Below are 23,905 nucleotides of genomic sequence, written 5' to 3'. Positions count from 1 at the left end.
TGTTCACAAAGGAATAAATTGTTCCATTCAAAATTTATTGAACTGCAAATAGTATTATGCTAGTTAACTAGAGAATATATCTCTAAAAAATATCTCAGCAGGTTCCTGGATGTCTCAGTATATGCCAACATTATTGGACTGTTTAAATTAGAAGCTGAAACTATGAATTACCTGTCAAGGTTTCAACAATAAAAATTTTAAAAGCCCATATTTGTTAATAAATTAGATTTATACAATTGATAATTTCAAAATAAATAAAACCTGAGTAGTATATGCCCTCTACTTCCACCCACCCTCAGCATCTATCTGTACCTTTTTACATCCCATTTTCTTTTAGACCGGTGTGTCTCAAGCTTTAATAAGCATACATATTCCTTGAGGATCTCATTAAGATGTAATTTCTGATTCAGTAAGTCTGTTGTGGGTCCTGAGAGTCTACCTTTCTAACAAGCCAGAAATGAAGCTGATGCTATCTTTGAACCACCCTTTGAGCAGCAAGGTGACCCAATATATAAAGTGAGGGAAACCTCTGGCCTAATGACTGTGGTTTTATAGATTCAATGCTGTCATATTTTGTAATCAAACATAAATAAGCAACAATGATCACAAAAAATGTCTTGGAAGAAAAGAATGTTTTAGTTAAGTGAGAACTTAAAGTATACCAAATTGGCAGTGTTTCTATTTGTCTGACAATTGACACCTTTGATACATTATAATGTAATTAGGACACCAAATTCTGGTAACTTTAAAAAATAGTTACTATAGCTTGAGACTCTCTCAGTTAATTCAAGTTCAGAAAATTCAAGCCAGTACACTGTAAAACCACTATTAAAAATCTTTAATGGTAAAGTGTTCATATAAATTACTTGTAAACCTGCTCTAAGCTATCCCATCTCCTCCTCCTCTTTCAACAAATAAATGCTGCTTTTTTTTCTTCTGTCTTGTAGCTAAACAGCGTGTAACACCCAGTGCCCCTCCCTTTAAAAATCGAACAAAATTGTCTCCAACCAAAGGACCCAATGCAAAAAGGTTGGCTTCTTTAACACACTCATATGTATATGCATCTATTTCCACAGGATTACCCTTACATGTGATTGGCTGGCTTGAGTTGTGGCCCAGGTAACACCCTTGCTCCTTCAGAAAGGACAGATTGGGATGAGAACCTATCAATACTACTGCTGCAGAGAGCTTAAATATTTTTTTTAATCCAGAGATATTTTGAAGAATGCATTTCATGTCCGACTTAAAGGAAAGCACATGGTGCTCAGGAAAACTGGTATAATCAGATAAAAGATTTGAGTCTAAAGAATATGACTGAGTACACATCATATGATAGACTTTATGGTATTCTGGATAAAGCTTTTTGGGAAGCTGTTTGAAAATTAAGGTTGGATCAGTTACTCGTCTGCGAAATACATGAATCACAGGGACATTATTGTTGTAAGCACACAGTACTGCATCAGCTGCGGTAAGCCCAGAACCTACAATTAACACTGGATCCACTTTGCCACACAACTGTCCTTTGCTTATAGCGGCTCCAAATTCAGGCATTGAATGAAACACAAAAGGAAAATCTTCCCCATCAATTTCCAAACGGCCAGGAGAATCCAATGTTCCGGTTGCCAGAGCTACATTTTCAGCAAAGAGACAGAAGGGAATATGGGAACCATCTCTTATTCGCTGATAACCCCTGATTTCCCAGTTTCTCTTGGTAAATTTTGACTTCTCTATCTGTAAATGCTGTGTTGAAATATCTCTGTCTTGACCATCATTATCAACTTGATCTCTGTAGAGTCTTGATACAGAGGTAATGTAAGTATTCTCTCTGAAATTCTTCTGAAGACCCATGACTTTTACATAATGTTTATAGTAGCGAGCTATTTCCTCTGGCATAACTCGATCCCCTTTTAGGTTCCTATAAAAAGAAAAGGAAATATATTCTATGAGGATAATACTTTTAGTTTCCATGATTAGCACTTCTCCATCTAGTAAACTATTACATCTTTTTAATTCCTCTGGACTGTCCAAGCTAAAGCTAACACTTACCATAACACTTTACAAAGAAAGAAAGCCTTTCCTTTTCTTTAAAAATGTTAATAAATTAGTTTATCAATGGAGGAAGTCCCATGAGGGTAGAGATTGTATTTAATGCATCTTTGTTTCCCCAATGCCTTGTATAAGTATCTGTTCAGATTAGCTGCCTTTATCAATAAACTTTTATTAAATAAATGGATTAAAATGTGGATATCTGAAAATTAGACTATTTTAGTCTATGTCACAATTGTAATCTAAATAATTCAGTCTATAGCTATACTATTCAGTCTGTATTCTATTTAACTATTGACTGAATTGTTTACAACCATCGAGATATTACAGGTCTGACTGCAATACATATACTTCTCAAACATAATATCTAGACACGATTTTTAATAAGTTGCTTTCTGTTTTCCTAATGACCAAAAATAATTCAGATCAGTCTTTTGCTGAACAAAATCATATTTAAGTAGATAACAGTTCTCTCTCTGTGTTTTCCTACTCATAAAGAGATCTATAAATATAAGCTGCTCTTTATGAAAAAAGCACGTTAATACATCTTTTATTTTTCACTTGAAATTTAAAGCAATGGGCATTAGTATCCTTAAACAATGCCCCAATTAGAAGTAAGTAGAAATAAAAACACCAAATCAGGGAATTCCCTGGTGGTCCAGTGGTAAGGACTCCGTGCTTTCACTGCCGAGGGCCGGGGTTTGATCCCTGGTTGGGGAACTAAGATCCCATAAGCCATGCAGTGGGGCCAAGAAAACCCAGAAAAAACACCAAATCATTTCACATAATTCAGTGTAACTTGTAACTGGAAGAAGTTCAAAGTTTAATGACTAATAATTAAGATTTAGAATGTATTAACTCTCAATTTGTACAGAAACCCTATGTAATAGTTACTATTATTATTATCTTCATTTTGCAAACTAGGAAGTTGATAGCTAGTTTAAGTTATTTGACCAAGGTCATAACATTAGAAGGTACAGAGTCAGGATTTAAACCCTGCCAATCTCTAGAGGTCTAAGAGTCTTAACACTATGCAAGGGCAGGAACTAAAGCTAATATTTATCACAAGATTCATTTTCACATATTACTTAAACACACAATATGCTCAATTTAGAAGGATGAACACTCTGGTATGTAAATCATAAAGCTTTCTTTCCCTTTCTTACCCACATCATAAAGGGAAAAATATGTTGAGCAATTTCACTTTCTTACTTATGAAAATCAAGAACTTGTACAATTTGCCTGATTTTGCAACTTAACATTTCAAACCCATATAAAATTCCTTTTTAAAAACCCAAAAGTCATATTTGAAAGGTTTAAATTTACTCTGGTCTAAATTTACTTTCCTTAAATCTTCTTAAATTAAGGATAATTACTGTAGATTAACATGGTTTCTATCTAGCAGAAAGTCAAGCATTCAAACATTACAGCCCTGTTCTAACAAAGGTTGAGTAACTTCCTGCTTTAATTTATTGTTTCTGGCAGCAAAGTAGAGTAGATTCTGTGTATTAGTAGTTCCTATCTATAGGAATGAAAATGGCTTGAAAATGATAGGGCTTTTCATATTTCTTTTTAAATTTTGGGTTCTTTCTCCCAAATAAATACAAAATAAACTTTTATTCTTTCAAGTTGAGATTTTCATATTTTCTTTGTTTTAAAATTAATTTTCATTGAGGTATAGTTGTTTTACAATGTTGTGTTAGGGGATTTTCATATTTTCTATTCTCATATTTTAGTATTCTTATTAAATATTCACCTCTACAGCCAAGTAGGCAATCACATCATGGATTCTATTTTATTCCATCATTCTAAATTATTCATTATATATATTCTGGTTTCTCTTCAGATCATATAAATCTTAAGCGTTTTAAAATTATTCATTATATATACTCTTCTACTCTGAAAAGTCAAATACTTTAGGTATGTATACATGAGATATGCATACATGAAGTTATATATCCATTCATAAAAATAAGTTATATATATCCACTCATAAAAATAAGTAAATAAGGAAAGGATATGTAGGTGGACAAGAAAGTAACAAAACAGAGTGGTTTAACAGGAGAGTGGGATAAAACTATGATTAACAATCTGTAGACAAGCCCTTACTTCTGTGTGCTTAGTTTTATAAAATCTCTAAATAGAAACTAGCTCATAACCACTGCTGCAAAGAGGTTTTATTTGAAAGACACATGCATCAATATTATTCATCTAAGACAGGATCACAGCTAGTTTGAGATTTGCTGACAGACTCCCATTGTACACCAAAATTTTAATAGTTTTATCTTTACCTTCGTTTGCTAGATACCCAATCTTTAAATTTAAGTCCAGGTAGCTCCATCCAATTTCCAAAGCTGATTGTCAACATCGAGCCTTCCATATTCTATTTGAATAAAAAATGTACAATCAAAAAACACATTTTATCAGTAACAAGGTTTTTTTTTCTTTTTTTTTAACCAAAACCATCTCATTTACTATAATTAAGTCTGGATAAGCAGAGCTCTAATAAATCCTAAATGGTTGTGTAAATCACCTCTGGAAATTTATTCCAATTAACTTTCAGATATTTTCAACACTTGGTAGTATCTATATTCCTTCTTTCATGTAACTATATATTTATAAATCAGATTTACAATATTACCCAATGCCTATAATCAACATAATTAGATGCAGAATATCGTGTTAGAGGAGCAAATCAGTATTTTCATTTTAAACAAAAGGGGAAAAGTTCATTCATTTCTAACGCTTTAAATGTCTTTCCATTTTAATATTATTAACAAATCTTTTCTTTTTTTTGCGGTACGCGGTCCTCTCACTGCTGTGGCCTCTCCCGTTGCGGAGCACAGGCTCTGGACACACAGGATCAGCGGCCATGGCTCACGGGCTCAGCCGCTCTGTGGCATGTGGGATCCTCCCGGACTGGGGCACAAACCTGCGTCCCCTGCATCGGCAGGCGGACTCTCAACCACTGCGTCACCAGGGAAGCCCAACAAATTTTTTTAAATGGGCAGCAAAATGGCTTCCCCCCCACCCCAATCAATTATGATTGTGAAGTCTAAGCTGGTTTCAATATAGCAGGCATCGCTTTCTAAAACTAGGGAAATAAGTTAGTGGTTGCCTGATTAAGAACAGACTCACTGCTGAGGCTAATGCTGCCTTTAAGGAAGTGAGCCCCTTCAAGCTTGCCCTACTTCTACTTTGCTCAGTACAAAGCAAGAAAAGCCCAAGGGCCAAAAGCACCTTTCCCAATGATCTCTTTCAACCAACTCTTTTAGGCTATGCCTTCTTTTATCTGAACACTTCTTGTCCTGTTTCTACACAGCCCAGTATTGGGAATGGGACTTGTTATTATTATTGGCTAACATTTACAGAGCACTTACTATGTGCTATGGCTTATAAAGTCATATTATTTGTGACAGTACAAGATCACCACAGGAAGAGAATGTAGCAAGTTGCCACTGCTTCGAAGCAGGCTGGGCCTGATACTAGGATTAGAACCAAGTTTCAGGTATATATCGCTTTAGCACTGATTCAAATATGTTTTTAGTAATCAAGGCTTATCCATACTTTAACTTTCCTGAATGTAAGTGGGAGAAATGAAGTAACAGAGATCAAATATTGCCTGCACATTTTTCCAAGCAGAAAATATATATGTACAATAAAACCTCAGGAATTTATAGAAGGTTCTCTAAAAACTTAAAAAATATATTATGGCTTTTCCAATAAATGCAGTTTTATTAAGAATGCTACTTATTAACAAAGCAAATATAAACATGTAAGCTAAAAGGCACAGATATTTTGATAGTTGCTATCCATTACTATAAAGGTAATTAAGATGAAAAAGTCAGTGATATAATCTATAAAGTCCCCAAATACTCTGAAACAATCGTTTGATAAATGTAAACAACTTTTAGCCATATAACATTGCACTAATATAGGAATATCCAACTGAAGTTTATACTAAAGATTTGATATTTAAAGTTAAAATTCCCATGAAGTCTTTATTTCATAACACAGCAAAAATTATTTAACATTTATTTGTACAAGTGAGCACTCACCACACACTAGACACTATACTAACTGCTAAGGACACAGGAGTGAAGAATAATTATTAGTTGCTGCCCGCTAATGAAATATGCTGAATCTTTATGTTGATAGTCCTCTGGTTTAACCTCTGCTATGGACTGAATTGTATCACCCCCCAAATCCACATGCTGAAACCCTAACCCCCCAACGTTATGGCACTTGGAGATGGGGCCTTTGGAAGGTAATTAGGGCTAGATGAGGTCATGAGGCTGATGCCCTCATAACAGGATTAGTGGCTTTACAAGAAGAGAGTTCACACTCTCTTTGCTACATAAGGATATGCAAGAAAGCAGCTGTCTGCAAGCCAGAAAAAGAGCCCTCACCATAAACTGAATCATCTGGCACCTTGATCTTGGACTTTCCAGCCTTCAAAGTGTGAATCTGTTGTTTAAGACACTCAGTCTATGGTATTTTATTTTAGCAGCCCAAGCAGACTAATACAAACTTTTTTCTTTTACATTTTTCATTTAAGATCTTGAAAATGTAGGGAAATAATACATATTAGAATGAAATACTGTGTGAAATTTTGTAAACTCTACAATGAATAAATGAATTAAAAATGTTGTACTATGCAAAACATCTTGAAATATTTTCTGTATAATTCTTAGAGAAACACTTATTCTAAGACATTATCACTAATCAAATTTGGCTTAATTTCTACTAGTAATTAATTCATATTTATCCAAACACATTAAAATTCTCAGATAAAGATGTGGTAATCATCATATATAATATTATATCATAATGTTTAAGAATCAAAATGGTCTTATCAAGATGACTTATAATAATTCACATTCACTAAAATGCTAAGGAAAATATACTCACATGCCAAGCTCCACCAGGTGGACCTTTACCAAGAACTAAGTGAGGGATATAATGATGCTGTTCCAATTTCCAATGCAAAATGGATGGATAATCATACCCAAAGTCAGCATCTGGATGAAGAAGTGCGTCGAAAAGTACTGCAACAGGATTGGATGATCGACCCTCAAGGCCCTCAGACAAGTACTCTAAGTCCTGAATTTTTTTTTTTTAAAGAAAGAAAAAAGGCAGATAGAATTTGGAAAAACAAACTCCGGCTAACATAATAATAGTGAAGACCATTATTGTAATCCAGCATTTCCTATAGAGTGTGCTACAAAACACTGACATTCCTTGAGATCTTAATAGATTCTCTGGTCAAATAAGTACGGGAAAAGGTTGGGTTTCAAAAAGCTAATCAGATCATTTTACTATAAAACTTGAAGATGCCTTTAATATGCTAGTATGCCTTACTATGTCTACCATGACACTCTAATAATAAAAAGCAGCATTTCCCAAACTTACCAGAGCATAGAGCACCTATTAAACTCCATCAGGAAATAATTTGTGAAATTCTGCTCTAATTAATTCAGGAAAATAAATGGAAGCAACTCAGCAGAATATATTTACAATTCTAAAATTAAAATGTTAGGTGTTACTTAGAAGAAAAGGTTTTCAGCTAAGAAATACAATGCTTATATAGTAGAAAACTAACCTTGTCTCAGTATAAATAAATTTAAAAGCATCAACATGTGAAAAATAATACCTGATCAACAATGGAAAGATGTCTTGCTTCTTCTAATTTGCTATGTAAGATTGTGTTTGGATGTATTGCTTCTGATGATAAATATGGTCTGTAGCCTGACAGCATATAAGAAAGGCAGATTCCTGAGGGTCCATTTCCTATTAAAAAAAAAAAGGTAGAGAGGGGTGTATCTTGCATCTTAATACTCATGTTCTTTGGCTTTTCTGTTTCACAGATGGTTTTTCTCCTTCACCAATTCTTCTTTCTCTAAACTCTCAAAGCCAAGTATTCACAAGAGAAGATTTTTGTCTTCTCTCCTATTTTCTTTTGGGAGTCTCACCTACTCAAAGCTTCAACTCTCTATGCTACTAACCCTCAAAATTAGATATCTAGGCTGACCTCTTACCCCAAAAATATATCCCAAATTTCCATATGCCACTTCTTCACCTCACTGAACCACTAATAACTTAATCACAATGTGTTCAAAAGCAAATTCATGAGTTCTTCCATTTTGGTGGCCTCTCCTTTAAACCTCATTCCTTTGCTGGTATGATACTTACCAGGAAAATCCTAAGTTAATCAGGTTCTGGTTAAACGTATTTTGTCACCTATATCCATTCAGTTGCCTTTGTTATTCTCACTCATATATTCTCACTCAGAAGACAAAAACTCTTCTTGTTCCTCTTCAAGATTCACCTACTTCAAATCATTTCACATTCTACATTCAAATGAGCTCTCATAACAGAGTTCTCATTATGTTACCTGCGCTATGTTACCCACTCTACCCAAAGCCCTTCATTGCTTGTTTCTTCTATCCAGTGTTCTCCATGTTCTGGTCTCAACCATCTTCCAAGTCCCACCTCTTAATAATTTCCCTCCTGTATTTCTATATCCTTTACCCAAAACCAAACTGGATTTTTTGTTGTTGTTGAACTCCAACAACTACTTTGATTTCTGTAGTTCTTTTAGTCTGGGTCGCCACTTCTCTATTATATCCATCTACCAAAAATTTAATCTATCTGGGACAACTGTAAGCCATCAGAAAAATATCCTGTTCCTTGTCTAATATTTTGCCCCAAATAAAATAAGCTCAAAGATATAAACATGAAAAGTAACATCATAATATTAGGAAAGAGGTTAATATTTCTACTTATAATGCTGTAGCAAGAAGCCTTTAAGTACAACACAAAACTCAAAAGACAGAAAGGAAAATAAACCATTTGACTTCATAAAATTTTTTTTAAATGGCAAATACTGGGAGTTAAGATCTGAGGTAAAGAGCTAATTTCCTTGAATCAAAAAGAAAGAGACAAAACTAAAGAAAAATCATGATACCAACAGAAATAGAAAACAACATTTGAGAAAACCCAACACTTATTCATGTAAAAACTCTCAACAAACAACAGAGGGGAAATTCCTTAACTCGACAAAGAGTATCTACAAAAATCCTACAGCTAACATCATAATTAATGGTGAGAAATTAGGGGGGTTTTCCCTATAAGATCAAGAAAAGGATGTCTCTTCTCACCATTCCTACTCATCACACACCTTAATGGAAATCCCAGCTAATGCACTAAGACTAGAAAAGGAAATTAAAGGTATACAGATTGGGAAAGAAGAAACAAAACTGTCTTTGTTTGTAAATGCCATGATTATCTATGTCAAAAGTCCCAAAGAATTTACCAAAAAAAACCTCCTGGAAGTAACAAGCAATTATGTTGCATGAAAAAGGTTAATATATACAAGTCAATTGCTTTCCTACAGACCAGTAATGAACAAGTAGAATGTGAAATTAAATACACAACCCCACTTATATTTGCAAGAAATACTTGGGTATAAGTCTAACAAAATTCACATAAGATCTAAATGAGAAAAACCACAAAACTCTGATGAAAGAGATCAAAGAATATCTAATTGATGGAAAGCTATTCCATGTTCATGGATAGAATGATTCAATATTGTTAAGATGTCAGTTCTTCCCAACTTGATCTACAGATTTGATGCAATCAAAATAAAAATCCCAGCAAGTTACTTTGTGGATATTGGCAAACTGATTCTAAAGTTAAATGGAAGGGCAAAAGACCCAGAACTGCCAATATAATATTGAAGAACAAAGTTAGGGCTAATACCATCCAACTTCATCTTACTGTAAAACTACAGTCAATAAGACAGTGTGGAAATGAAAGAATATATAAATGAATGGAACAGAATAGACAGCCAAGAGACAGATCCTCACAAATACAGTCAACTTATTTTTGACAAAAGAGCGAAGGCAATGCAATGGAGAAAGGATAATCTTTTCAACAAATGGTACTAGAACAACTGGACATCCACATGTAAAAAATGTGAATCTAGATACTAACTTTATATCTTTACAAAAATGAATTAAAACAGATTATAGACCTAAATATAAAACATAAAATTATAAAACATCTAGAAAATAACTATGAGAAAATCTAGGTGACGTTGGGTTTGGTAATGAGTTTTTAGATATAACACCAAAAGCAAGATCTATGAAAGAAAAAAACTGATATGCAGGACTTCTTAAAACTTATGCTCTGCCAAGTAACTGTTAAGAGAATGAAAAGGCAAGTCACAGACTAGGAGCAAATATCTGCAAAACATGTATTTGATAAAGTACTTGTTTCTAACATATACAAAGAACTCTTAAATCTCAACCATAAGAAAACCACCAACACAATCAATTAAAAAGTAGGGAAAAGCTCTGTACCTCAAGGTATAGAGATGGAATATAAGCATATGAGAAATTACTCAACATTGTATATCATTACAGAACTGCAAATTAAAACAAGATACTACACACCTATCAGAATGGCTAAACCCCAAAACACAGACAGTATCAAATGTTTCCAAGGATGTGGAACAACAGGAACTCTCATTCATAGTTGCTGGGAATGCAAAATGATACAGTCACTTTGGAAGACAATTTGACAGTTTCTTAAAAAGCTAAACATAGTCTTACCATATGACCCAGCAATCACACTCCTAGGTGGGTTGAAAACTTAATGGCCATGCAAAAATCTGCACATAAATGTTTGCAGCACTTTACTCATAAATGTCAAACACTGTAAGCAACCAAGATGTGCTTCAATAAGCGAATGGATAAACTGAAACATCCATACAATGCAATAGTATCCAGTGATAAAAAGAAATGAGTATCAAGCCATGAAAAGACAGAGAGAAGGATCTTAAATGCATATTGCTAAGTCAAATAAGCCAGTCTGAAAAGGCTACATACAGTGATTCCATATATATGACATTCTGGAAAAGGCAAAACTATAGAGATAGTAAAAGATCAGTTGTTACCAAGGTTTGATAGTTGAAGGAAAGGATTAATGGGTGGAACACAGGAGGTTTTTAGGGCAGTGAAACTATTTTATATGATGTTATAATACATGACATTATACACCCAGCAAAACCCATAGAACTGTACAACCCAAAGAGTGAACCCTAATGTGCACTATAGATTTTAGTTAATAATAATGTATAAAAACAGTGGTTCATCAATTGTGACAAATGTACCACACCAAAGCAAGATGTTAATAAAAGGTATAAAAGGGGGTTGGGAAGGAGAAGAAAAGGAATATATAATAAAGATGTTAATAAAAGGTATAAAAGGGGGTTGGGAGAGTATTTACAGAAATATTCTCTGTAATTTGTTTCATTTTCCTATAGACTTAAACTGCTCTAAATAAAGCCTATTAAAATAAATACTGACTATACGAAAAATAGTGGGAGTTAATATCTCAAAGAATCAAAAAGAAATAACACTCAAAAGACAATACAAAAAGAATACAAATAAACAGTTCATAGAGAAATATATACACAGGCAGAATGTACCCCAACTCCCAAAGATTTCCCATTCCTAACCCCAAGAACCTGAGCGTGTTACCTTACAGAGAAAAACGACTTTGTAGATGTGATTAAATTAAGGACCGTGAGCTAGAGAGAGTAGCCTGGATTATCCAGGTGGGCCCAATCTAATCACACAAGTCCTTAAAAACAGAGACCCTTTCCCACCTGTGGTAAGGAGGAACCATAACTATGAAAGGTTAAAAGAGAAACAACACTGCTGGCTTTGAAGATGCAGAAGGGGTCCAGGAGCCAAGGAATACTAGCCTCTAGAAACTGGGAAAGCAAGGAAACATTCTATCTACCCTAGAGCCTCCAAAAGGAATGCAGCCCTGCTGATACCTTGATTTTAGCCCAGTGAGACCACTGTTGGACTTCTGTTCTATAGAACAGTTAAATACATTTATGTTGTTAAAGCCACCAGGTTTGCGGTAATGTGTTATGACAGCAACAGAAAACCAATTACATACATTAAGGAAATTAGCCCTTTATTATGATCAGCTGGCAGTGCTACTGCCAGCAATAATAGCCCTATATACATGAGGTTAAGCTACGCTTTGGCTAGCTGAGGCAAAATAGGAACAGATTGTTTTGGGGGAAGTAAGGTGCAGATGAAAGTAGTTTTTCCTTTTCTGACCCTGCCATAGCCCAACTAGAACAAGAAGACATAGGTTCCTTTGCCTATGGCAAGACATCCAGGATGGAAAACCAGGGTTGGATATAAGTGGGAAATGAACGTGAGATTTAGTTTCCAAGATATCTTGGATGAGAAATACTGCAAACACTGTCAGCTCCCCTAGAGGGGAATCTAGTGTAGAACTATCTTGCTTTCCTTCCTTCCTTCCTTTACTGAATCTCCTATGGAGAGATGTCAATATGCCAGACAGAGCACAGGACTTTCCTCTCCATTAACTTGAAACAAGTCAAAGAAACTAAGGAAGTTGTATGCCATCAAGGTACATTATGTCCCATAATTCCTTCCTTTGGCTTGGTTTCACACTATAGTACTTGTCAAACTTCATGAGTTTGAATATTAAAGATACATATGACAGGTAATTAAATACATGCAATAAAACAAAATCATAAAATTTTATAATTTTGAATTAGGTTTTATTAATAACTTAATTTTTAATCTTATATACCTATCTATTGAGGTGGTACAATAGATATACAATAGTAACATATGGTTAAAATATTATAAACCTAACTGTAGAGTACTATAATGTTCTTTACTAACTGAGCACTGACTACTAACTTGCACAGGTTACTCAACTACTGAGTTTCCCTGTCTGTCCATACCCTACAACCTCAGAGGGCTATAGCGTTTTAAGGCATAATCCAATAATGTACACAGAATGCTCTATACAGGGCTCTAATAACATTGGTTATCATCATTATCATGACACTGTCATATAAGTAACACAACTGATAGACTACTGATATTTTAAAATAATAGAGTAATATCAACCCTTCAATGAAAAAATGTTCTATTCTAACACAGAATCTAATATCAGATCAACCAATTCCTCTCTCCAAGGATTTGGTTATTGGTTATTTAAAAATATTAAGCAACCTAAGAATACTTTTCAATACAATCCTAAGAACTTATGCTATGCAACTGTGCATTTATAAAAGTAGTAAGGATCAGAACTGTAATTTTAAGAGACAAAATGCAATAAAACTTACCTATTACTACCACAGGCAAAGTCACTGATGAATCTTCAAGTAAAGAAGTTTCTTCAACTAATGGCATAGCTTTAACTTTTCGCCCCAAATTATCACCAAAATATTGCACTAAGGAATTAAAAATCTCTCCTTCAGTTTCAGGGTCACTATAGTTTCTTTTAAAAGGAAAATATGGAACAAAAACAAAACAACAGATATACAGTCAATATAGCCTTTATAAAAATCTGTCTTTATTCAGATTTTATTTAGGCCATAAAATATTCAATAGTTCCATAAAAGGAGAAAAGGAAATCCTTTTGATTAATGCTTTCAAATTAGTACCTTAGCCACGTCAATGTACACCACTTTGCTAGAAATCCTAAATACAGTGGTCCCTCGGTATCCAAGGGGGGTTGGTTCCAGAACCCCACCCTCACTCCCCAAATACCAAAATCCATGGATCCTCAAGTCCCTTATATAAAATGGCATACTATTTGCATATAACCTACCTACATCCTCCCACATAGTTTAAACCATCTCTAGATTACTTATACCACCTAATACAATGTAAATGCTATGTATGTAGTTGCCTGCATGCAGCCAATTCAAGTTTAGCTTTTTGGAACTTTCTGGAATTTTTTCTTTCCCAAATATTTTCCATCTGCAGTTGGTTGGATCCATGGAGGCAGAACATGTGGATATGGAGGGCTGAATGTAGCTGCTCATGTCTCTTTAATGCCTTGAAGGCAAGTCTTAAATAAGAAGCTATTTTTAATGACCAAAGACATAACATTGTATTAGGGATTTTTATAATTCTGAGATCTCCTAGGACTGGAAAGTTTCTCATTCACTTTTTTCTCATTAGTAAAAAGATGAGTGCAATAGAGGTAGTATATTTGGGAAAAAACAGTCACATAATACTTTAAGGAAAAGTTACTGAACTTATATATTACAAATGGTGCATTTTGGTAAAAAAATAAGGTTTATACATCTTATTCTCAAAGAGATACTGAAAAATGCAAAGATCTTAACATTAATTTCCAGTCTACCTTCTTTCCCAACTGCCTCCCTAGAAACTAGTTTTGGCGTTCTGACAAGCTCATGTAATAAATGGAGTATCCTTTGAACACAGTTAGTTTTGCATTATACTAGAGATAACTTCAGAACAGAATTCCTGAATTATTTTTCATTTTCATATAGTCAGAAACAGGCCAATGTCTGAAAATATTAAACAGTACTGACCAGTGGGTGAGTGTGCTTATTACTATTCCTAAAATGATAAACATGGGAATGGATCAGTTATTTCACAGGACTCACTGATCCTTGGGCGAGGATGACACATGGAAAGAATTAGGCAGAGACCAAAATTTCTGCTTCCCTATAACTTTCCAAGTTCCCGAACTACCCCAGGATAGGGCAGAGTTCCCCAGGATACACTGATAGATTTCCCACCCCCAGTAATTGGGCTCCCCTAACAATACATGGCCCCTTTTGGCCAGAACTGATACCCTTTGGATATGGCTACTTAGGAAAGCCCCTCCTCACATTGCAAGCCTGCCCCTGAAAGAAGTCTTATGCTCAATCCCTCCCTTTCAGAGCATTCCAACTCCCACCACTGATCAGATCCAGATGTACTGGCTGTCTTGCCTTCTGCTTCTTGACAACTGAACTCAACAAGGATATATTATACTTGAGCCTGTCCCTGATATTTCTCCAAAGTGTGTGCCCAGGACAGGTTCCCCAGCTTCCTTTGGATGCTTCTGATTAGTCCTTTTAGGTATCCAGGCCTCGTTAATATTATGGTGGTTGTAAAGGCCACAGTTCTTTTTCATGAGATGCAGACATCATGGCCAGTCTCCTCCTGACATCCCTATCTCAAACACTGTTGCTTCCATATATATAACCTGGAATTTAATTAATAAAAATGATCATCACTCTAAGATTCTGATAATTAAAAAGATGTCTCCTTCTTCAAACCCTAACAAATGTTTCACATTAATAAAAGGGCAGATATGCTGGGGGTTAGAGTCAACTTGAGACTATATAAATATTAAACTAGATACTTGAATATTATCTGATATCCTGTACACTCTGAGAGCAAACTGATAATCCTCTGAATGACTGAATGAAGGTACTTTAGCAGTTACTACCATATTTGATTTTATAAGCAAAACTCAATGATCTAAAATGCCTTGGTCAGTTTCTTAAGTCTAAAAATAAACACTGTGAAACAAATATTTAATATTTAAATTCCTTAAGAACAAAAAAATCATGGCTAGAAGTGTTGGCTTAAACTCCGAATCACTTTTACTTAAAGGTACAGTAGAATTCATTTTTTTAATAACTTATTAAGAAGCATTTAATATTCTAAGTCAAGATGTCTCAAGAAACCTTTTTTTTTTTCTTGCAGGCCTCAGAATTTTAATATAGCTATCAATTCTATAAATTGACTATACATTTTGTTTTGAATTTTATTTATTTTTGTACAGCAAGTTCTTATTATTTATCTATTTTATACATATTAGTCAACCCCAATCTCCCAATCATATATGTCAATCCCAATCTCCCAATTCATCCCACCACCACCAACCCCGACTATACATTTTACAAGGATCTTTCATTACACTGGACTAGTCTTCTCAAATAATTGGTTTATACTTAAGAAAAAAGAGGTTAAGACAATTAGAAATAAAATGCCTCCTCTGTTAGGCTTCTATCAAGAAAGACAAAGTTTTCAAGAGCTCAAAAACATCAGAAAAACAACAGATCATCTGATCAGGCCTTAAACCAAGGTAAATAAATAGAGGGAACTTGGTAATGCTTTAAAAAAAAAGACCTTTAATGAGATATAATTCACATATAAAATTCACCCTTCTATTTATTTTTTTTTGGCGGCACCACTTGGCATGTGGGATCTTAGTTCCCTGACAGGGATTGCACTCACGCCCCCTGGAGTGGAAGCACGGAGACTTAACCACTGGACTGCCAGGGAAGTCCAAAATTCAGCCTTTTAAAGTGTACAATTCAGGGTTCTAAGTAGTCACAAGGTTTTTCAATCACTACCAATAACTTCAGAGAAATTTTATCACCCCAAAAGTATATGCTGCACCCCTTAGCCCTCATTCTTCATTCTTCCCTCCCTGCAGCCATTGGCGGCCACTAATCTACTGTCTTACTGATGCCTACTCTGGAAATTTCAAATAAATGGAACTCCTCATACATTATGTAGCCTTTTGTGTCTGGCTTCTCCCACTTAACATGTTTTCAAGGTTCACCCAGGTGGTAGGATATATTGGTACTTCATTCCTTTTTATGCCTGAATAATATTCCATTGTATATTACCCACTCATGAGCTGATAAACATTTGGATGGTTTCCACTTTTTGGCTATTACAAATATGCTATGAACATTCATATAAATTTTTGTGTGGATAAATGTTTTCATTTCTCTTAGGAGTGCATGCAATGGCTGGGCCGTAAACGCTATGTTTAACATCTTGAGGAATTAGCAAACTATTTTCCCAAGTGTGCATCATCTTACATTCCCACCAGTGATATGAGGGTCCCAATGTCTCCACATCCTCACCAGCATGTTATTTTTTGTGTTTTTTAGTTTAGCCACTCTAGTAGGTGTAAAGTAGCATCTCATTGCAGTTTTGATTAGCATTTCCCTAATGACTAATAATGTTAAGCATCTTTTCATGTGCTTATTGGCCATCTGTGTATCTTCTTTGGAGAATAATTCAAATTATTTGCCCACCTTCCAACTGGGCTGTCTTTTTTATTGTTGAGTTAAAAAAATTCTTTATATGTCCTGGATACAAGTCCCTTTTTGGATATATGATTTGTAAATATTTTCTCCCATTTTGTGGGTTGTCTTTTCACTTTCTTTATATTGTCTTTTAAAATCACAAAAGTTTTAATTTTCGATCAAGTCCAATTTATTTTTTTCTTTTGTTGCTGTACTTTTGGTGTCATATCTAAGAAAGCACTGCCTAATCTAAGATTACAAACCTGTTTTCTTCTATGAGTTTTATAGTTCTAGTTCTTAAATTTAGGTCTTTCATCCATTTTGAGTTAACTTTTATATATAGTATGAGGTAGCAGTCCAACTTCATTCTTCTGCTTGTGAATATTCATCTGTCCTGGCATCATTTGTTGAAAAGACTGATATTTCCCTTTTGTCTTGGGATCCCACAGAAATCAACTGACAACAAATGAAGGGAATTATTTCTGGACTCTCAATTCTATTCCATTGATCTATGTTTATCTTTATGCCAACGTAACACTGTCTTGATTACAGTTTCTTTGTAGTAAGTTGTAAAATTAGGAAGTGTGAATCCTCCAACTTTGTTCTTTTTTCAAGATTGTCTTGGCTATTCTGGGTTCCTTGTAATTCCATGTGACTTTTAGGATCTGCTCATCAATTTCTGAAAAAAAAAAGGCAGCTAGGATTTTGATAGGATTACACTGAATTTGTAGATAAATTCAAGGAATATTGCCATTATTGCCATCTTAAGAATACTAAGCTTTTCAATCCATGAACATGGGATTCCTTACCATTTATTTAGGCCTCCTTTCATTCTTTTCAATGTTTTCTAGTTTTCAATGTACAACTTTCACATTTCTTCTGTTAAATTTATTCCTAAATATTTCATTCTCTTTGATGCTAGTATAAACTGAATTGTTTTATCAATTTCACTGTCAGATTGTTCATTGTAAGTGTACAGAAATACAACTGATTTTTGTATGTTGATCTTGTATTCTGCAATATCACTGAATTCATTTACTAGATCTAGTAGGTTTTTTGTGTGTGTGTGGGCCTCAAGCAATTTGACACTAGTCTCTCCCAAGACTCAAGTAGAGTATATACAGCCAAAGTTTTAGCTTATCTTAATTCTCCAGAGTATATGTAATTTGTTCTGATTTTCTACTAACTGGTCATAGGTATAATCTTTGTGTATATAATCCATAATATTGGTATAAACTATTTGTAATAAACTTGCATGGTACTTGATAAATACTGGTTTAACACAGGCATGAAAAACTGAACCAAGAGAAGAAATGAAAATAAGGTTCACTGAATTTACATAAAGCAACAATGAAACAAAGACCTATTAGTAAGTATTCTTTCTAAAAAATTCAGAGTCTAAACTATAAATTTAGTATTGCTGTACATATTTTACAGTATATGCATACTATATGCATACTGTGTTCACAGGTCTATGAACAGTGAAAATTTCCACTGCAGATATCCAATTTGCTGAATGTTTGTTCTATTTAAAACAAGTACTTGAGTAATAAAAAAATCTACTTTAAAAAAATCTACTTTTCCTTTGAGGCAGTAAATTGGAAAATATAATTAAATTTTAGGAATAGTAAAGAACAGCACTTTACACATATGCAGAAATAGTTACCTTATTCTTAGGCATCAAATTAGAAGACTATTTGAAATTTCAGATGATTTTAGATGCCTTCCATGTTGTGTTTTTGAAACATTATGGTCCAAAGACTCAAAACAAATTTAAAAGGATGGCACAGACATAATATTTGAATAACAAAACACTTTTCTCACACCAGCAATACTTTTCTAAATGATCCTTCAAAATGAAATGCTTTACTACCTGAGTTTAGTCTTTGGAAGCATGAGCTTAGATTTTTACCAAATTGATATTACCATAAGAAAAGAAGGTTCTAAAGTCACAAAGGAAGTCAGTCACACTCTTTATCTTCTAGAACAGGAAGTATGGAAGTTTTCTTCCTTGGAAAGTTAGGAGACAGTTCTCTCACAATATTTATTCTTTCAGATATAAGGCAAGATCCAAAATGTAGACACTGTCACTATTGGTTTTAAAATGTGCTCCTAATGAGATTACTCAAAAAAAAAAAATTGTGCTAGTAAATTATAAACCTTCTTCTAAGGAAATGTTTTAATTATTAAATAAACGTTTTCTTTTTTAAATTTTAGATAAGATAGAGGTGTTTATACAATGGAAATATGGTTTATCAATCACAATTTTTATTCTTTGGCTAGCAGGCTTGTTTTCCCTTATCCCTCAAGATCAAAATATAGCAAATACATTGTTTTCACCTCCTCCTCCACATTTCTGTACAAGGACGTAAGCACATGATATTTACTACCTAGGGTTAGTTGAACACGTATGAATCCCAAGCTGTGTCCTTAGAATTCAACTGTACCAAAAGGTGTCAAAAGGCTTTTGGACAGTACTTTCTAAAAAGCATATTATTTTCTCAGGGGCTTCAGTTTAACAAGTTTTCACTAGGCGAACTTGTTTTCTAAAGTTCTCCAAAGTGGATCTGATACTCTCAAATCACTGTCAAGTAGCACCACACAAATTTGCCTAGAATTTAATATCCAGCAGTTTATTACATAAAATAATTTTTAATATCCAGAATTTAGAGACTCCTACAAAACTCACTGAGAAGGTAGGCAAGCCTGGATTGCTGCTCTAGTTCAACAGGAATTCTGAGTCTTTTCTGTGCCTTACACACCTTTTGCAATTTGGTGAAGCCTCTGGACCTCTTCTTTGAATAATATTATTAAACACATAACAGGATTTACAAGGAAACTAAAAAGTAAACTTGGAATATGTTTTTATGTATTCCTCTATTGTATTAAATAACAAGTTCAGTGATGTAAAATAATTACTGTAATCTTGAAGAAATAAATAAACAGTATTTCTAGGTATATGCAACAATTAATGTGGTATGAAAATATTTGTGATTTCTATTGATGACAAAGTCACAAATACTACTGTGATTTACTGCTTATATTCACAGTTGAAGAAAACAGATTTTGGTTAAAGTTGAGTGAAAATTCCTGGTACCTTTCTTTACATCCAAGTTCACTGGCCACCTAAAGTCTATATATGCAGCCCAATTTAAGAACTCTGATCAGAATTTCATATTTTACAAAAGAAGTTTTGCATATCATTATTCTAGCACATTCGTGTATATATAAGGCAAGGCACTTCACTAAAGTCTTCGCTAAGCTTATCTTTTCTTCACCACAAGGTTAAAACTAGTTTCAAATTGCTTTCGGTCTTTCTCTCCATAACTGAATGAAATGTTGGCCAACTGTGCTAGATCTAGTAAATAAACTTTTATTTTAAAATGTATTATCCGTATCACCCCTAAAAACGTTCCTCATAATGTTAGTCTAGAATCGCGACATTTTTCAAATTTCTACAATATATATGACTTACAATGACTGACATCTTAAAAGTCAGAAACATATTTGTAGCTAGAACATCACATTTTAAACATAGCTCCCTGCCTCCCTTCAACCCAGTAACTTACGTTATTAGATTTTTTTTTTTTAAGAAAAAAAAATGTTTAAGGTGTGTGTGGGGCTGGGAGAACCTCACAACCCTTCACTAAAACTTTGCACTACTTTTAAGTCTCAGTTCGCCGTAACCGACTAGATCCGGGCCTAGCCGGTCCCGCAGTCCCGTGACTAGTACGGTCCAGGGAGAGGAAAAGGGGACAACAGAGGAGAGTCTCCCAGAGCCAGGAGCCAAGGCGGGGAACCTCGACTAGAAAGGAACCAGGAGGAAGCAGCAGCCGAGGCGGGAGGCCTCTGCAATTCAGGCGCTTGCCTTCCACCCCCGACCCGTCCCCGACTCCCTAACCCGCGCGGCCTCTACCCATTTCGGCCCCTGCCCTGCCGCAGGGCCCCGCAGCACTCTAACCTCCGCCTGCCCCCTTTTCTTCCACGGTGGAGAAGTCACCTGAAATGACCGGCCAGGGAGCAGCGGCAGCACCACACGGGCATGGAGTGCGGCGCACGGGGCGCCCGAGCGCGACCGCCACGGCCACCTCCCTCGGCGGGGTTGCCCGTTCAGGACGCCCGCCCGGTTACGGGGTCCTCGGGGCGCCCGCGCCCCGCGCCTAGCCGTTGCAGCGGCTGCCGGAAGCTGCGGTTCAGCAGCCGGCCGGGCTCTGGAGCACCCAAGCCCGCTTCAGGAAAGCGGCTTCCGCTCCTCGACTACTGGCAGCCGGACGCCGGCGGCCTATGATCTCTGGGTGCCGCGAAGGGGGCGGAACGGGGCGGGGACGCTGCGATGGCTGCGGCGGAGGCGGGCGGGCTCCTCCTCGCAGGTGCGGAGGCGGTGGCGGCGGGCGAGGCCCGGGATTGGTGGAGCCGCGGCCAGAGCGAGGGGCCCGGCCTGAAGAAGTGTTGGCTGAGAGGGCGGGGGGCCGAGGCAGTCCGCCCACCAGACGGCTGGCGGTGGCTACTGGGGCACGGGCCTCGGCCTGCGCCCTGCGGCGTGGGAGGTTGGCAAGGCTGGGAGGATGTGCGTCCTGAGTGCCGGATGACAAGGGGAAGAGGAAGAGCTACTAACCTCGGTAGCGGGACGGATAGGGGGAAATCCCTGCGTGATGCGCGGCCTCTGCGACCCGAGCACCCCAGTGTCTCCAGAGTCGGTCCACGCGGGCCTCTCACTGAGGACGCCCGGCAAGACCGAGATTCCCGCTCGACGAAAACCACTTTAGCGCCTTACCTCGCGCTGCCCTGGGCGCAGACGCCCGGAGCTTGCGCGCGCTTTTCGTTCTTGACCCTGCCTCACAATCGCCTGAGAGAACTCATCAAACCATGGGTGCCCGGGCCCCACCCCAAGGGTTCTGATGGGGGAAGTCTGGCTTTCCGACTGAGGCCCCCCTTCCTGAAGTGGCATCGCTGGTTAAAAATACAGGTGCTCAGCCCCGCCCCAGATTCACTGAGTACCTTTCATGGAGGGGGAAAGGGCAGGGACGTGTATTTTTTTAAGTCCCTCCAGGTGGTTATAATGCAAGAAAAATTAGAAAGTACCGAGTAATGAGTGTTCCCATTCGGTATTTTCAAGAAATGAAGGGGGGGAAAAAAACTGGGAGAAGTGATTAATTGCATATACTGTTATATAGAGATGTCTTTCTATCCCTCTTTCCAAAGAGCGCTAATTATTTTTGCAGTTAAAATCTGGGATACGTAAGTTTCTGGTTTTAAATAATTTTTTAAGTTCTCAATTTTTGCTGAATGTTGTCATTGAACAAACTTGGACTTAGCAGGTATTTTAGAGTCTGTGGAGCTTGAAATGAAGTTTTAGGACTCAGCCTGACTCCAGGATTATACAATCTAAAATAATATATTCATTCATACATATACACTTATATTCATGTTACTCTAATGTTTATTTTACTTTAATGTTTCAGAAAGTGAAGCATAATTTTCTGTTGATATTCATAACATTATCCTTTTAAAGGAACTAAATTCATAATAGCTATGCCAATCCAGAGAACTGAAATATTTAAAACTGTAAGTTTTATGAGCACTTTGTATAACTTTTTCTTTTCTTTATGGCTTTGTTTTCACATTGAGTTTCTTGTGGTATTTTCAGATGAATTAATAAAGTGAGCATATCAAATTTTAGCCTTAAGCAGACGTGTATTTAAACCTCGGGAACTTGCTATCATGGTTTACCCTTGATAAGGGCTAATGATTAAACCAGGTCACAATAACTACATAGAGGATTTTTCTTATAGCAAATGGGGCACATCAGAATTTTTGTTTCTGTTTTTTGAAATTGTAGGGTGAGGTGCTATTTAAATATAAAATCCAGGTTTGATGAGGTCATGGAGCAACAGACTCAGATACTGCTGGTGAGAGTGTAAATTAGTATGTAATCCAAACTCCCCCGTTTGCATAATAGACTCTCATTCCTCCTTTCAGCACATGCAGTAGCACATTCAGGGTGGAGCTTATCTCACACTATCAACCATTCCAAAACAACCCTCCTTACTGGTGTATAATATACCAGTATTTTATACATTAAATTATACTATAGTAGTTAAAAGGACTGTCTATTGGAGTCTTCACTGTGCTAGCAGTGTGATCTTGGACAAGTTACTTAGCATCTCTGGGCTTTGATTCCTCATCTGTAAAATGAGATAATAATAGTTAGTTCATTGGTTATAAGAATTAAATTAAAAAATACTTATAAAGCACTTACCACAGTACCTGGTTCATGTTAATAAATATTAAAATAAATATAAAATATTAAATAAATATGAAAATAAATACTTTTCATTATTATCAATAATATTGTAAAATATTTTCACATTTTCTAAAATCAGGAAGTATGTGTATGGATTGAAATGTGCTCTCCCCCACTCCACCCCAATTCATATATTAAAGCCCTAACCCTAATGTGACTGTATTTGGAGATAAGGCCTGTAAAGAGGTAATTGAGATTAAATGAGGTCATGAGTGTGGAACTCTAACCCAGTAGGTTTGGTACCTTAGAAGAAGAGGAGCGGTCTCTTTTTGCCAGATGAGGACACAGGAGAGGGTGGCAAGCCAGGAAGAGAGCTCTCACCAAGGACCAAATCAGCAGCCTCCTTGGTCTCAGACCTTCCAGGCTCCAGAATTGTGAGAAAATAAATATCTGTTTAAGCCACCTACTGTATGGCGTTTTGTTTTGGAGCCTGAGCTGACAAAGATAGTATGTTTTTGCATTTTCTAGAAGCAAACAAAAAATTGTAATGGAAATTATTCAAAATAAACTTGCATTTTGTATACTAGGTAAACCTGTCAATGGACCATTTCATATGCTTGGTAGTATAAGACTAAGTTTTAGAGGGGTTTAGAGAATAGAGTCATCAGCTCTATTCTCTATCTAGATGGCAAATT

At 36.0% G+C, this 23,905-nt stretch overlaps 1 protein-coding gene across 4 annotated transcripts; it reads right to left on the bottom strand.

Moving 5' to 3' along the window:
• Positions 1–615: 615 nt before the first annotated feature.
• OSGIN2 (oxidative stress induced growth inhibitor family member 2) lies at positions 616–21,285 on the bottom strand. Of its 4 annotated transcripts, XM_060287225.2 has the most exons (7): positions 20,967–21,284; positions 17,230–17,645; positions 13,238–13,392; positions 7,700–7,836; positions 6,958–7,149; positions 4,338–4,429; positions 616–1,915 (listed from the first exon to the last, which is right to left on the bottom strand). In XM_060287225.2, the coding sequence occupies exons 2-7, from the start codon at positions 17,331–17,333 to the stop codon at positions 880–882; spliced, it is 1,716 nt and encodes a 571-aa protein (XP_060143208.1). In that variant the 5' UTR covers positions 17,334–17,645; positions 20,967–21,284; the 3' UTR covers positions 616–879. The 4 variants fall into 4 exon arrangements, with proteins under 4 accessions (XP_060143208.1, XP_030718708.1, XP_060143209.1 ...); XM_030862848.3 differs by lacking the exon at positions 17,230–17,645 and having other exon boundaries at positions 20,967–21,285; XM_060287226.2 differs by lacking the exon at positions 17,230–17,645 and having other exon boundaries at positions 20,928–21,284.
• Positions 21,286–23,905: the final 2,620 nt, after the last annotated feature.

Source organism: Globicephala melas, chromosome 17 (assembly GCF_963455315.2).
Source record: "Globicephala melas chromosome 17, mGloMel1.2, whole genome shotgun sequence".
NCBI classification, from domain to species: domain Eukaryota; kingdom Metazoa; phylum Chordata; class Mammalia; order Artiodactyla; family Delphinidae; genus Globicephala; species Globicephala melas.
This window is presented reverse-complemented; position numbering and strand designations above follow the sequence as displayed.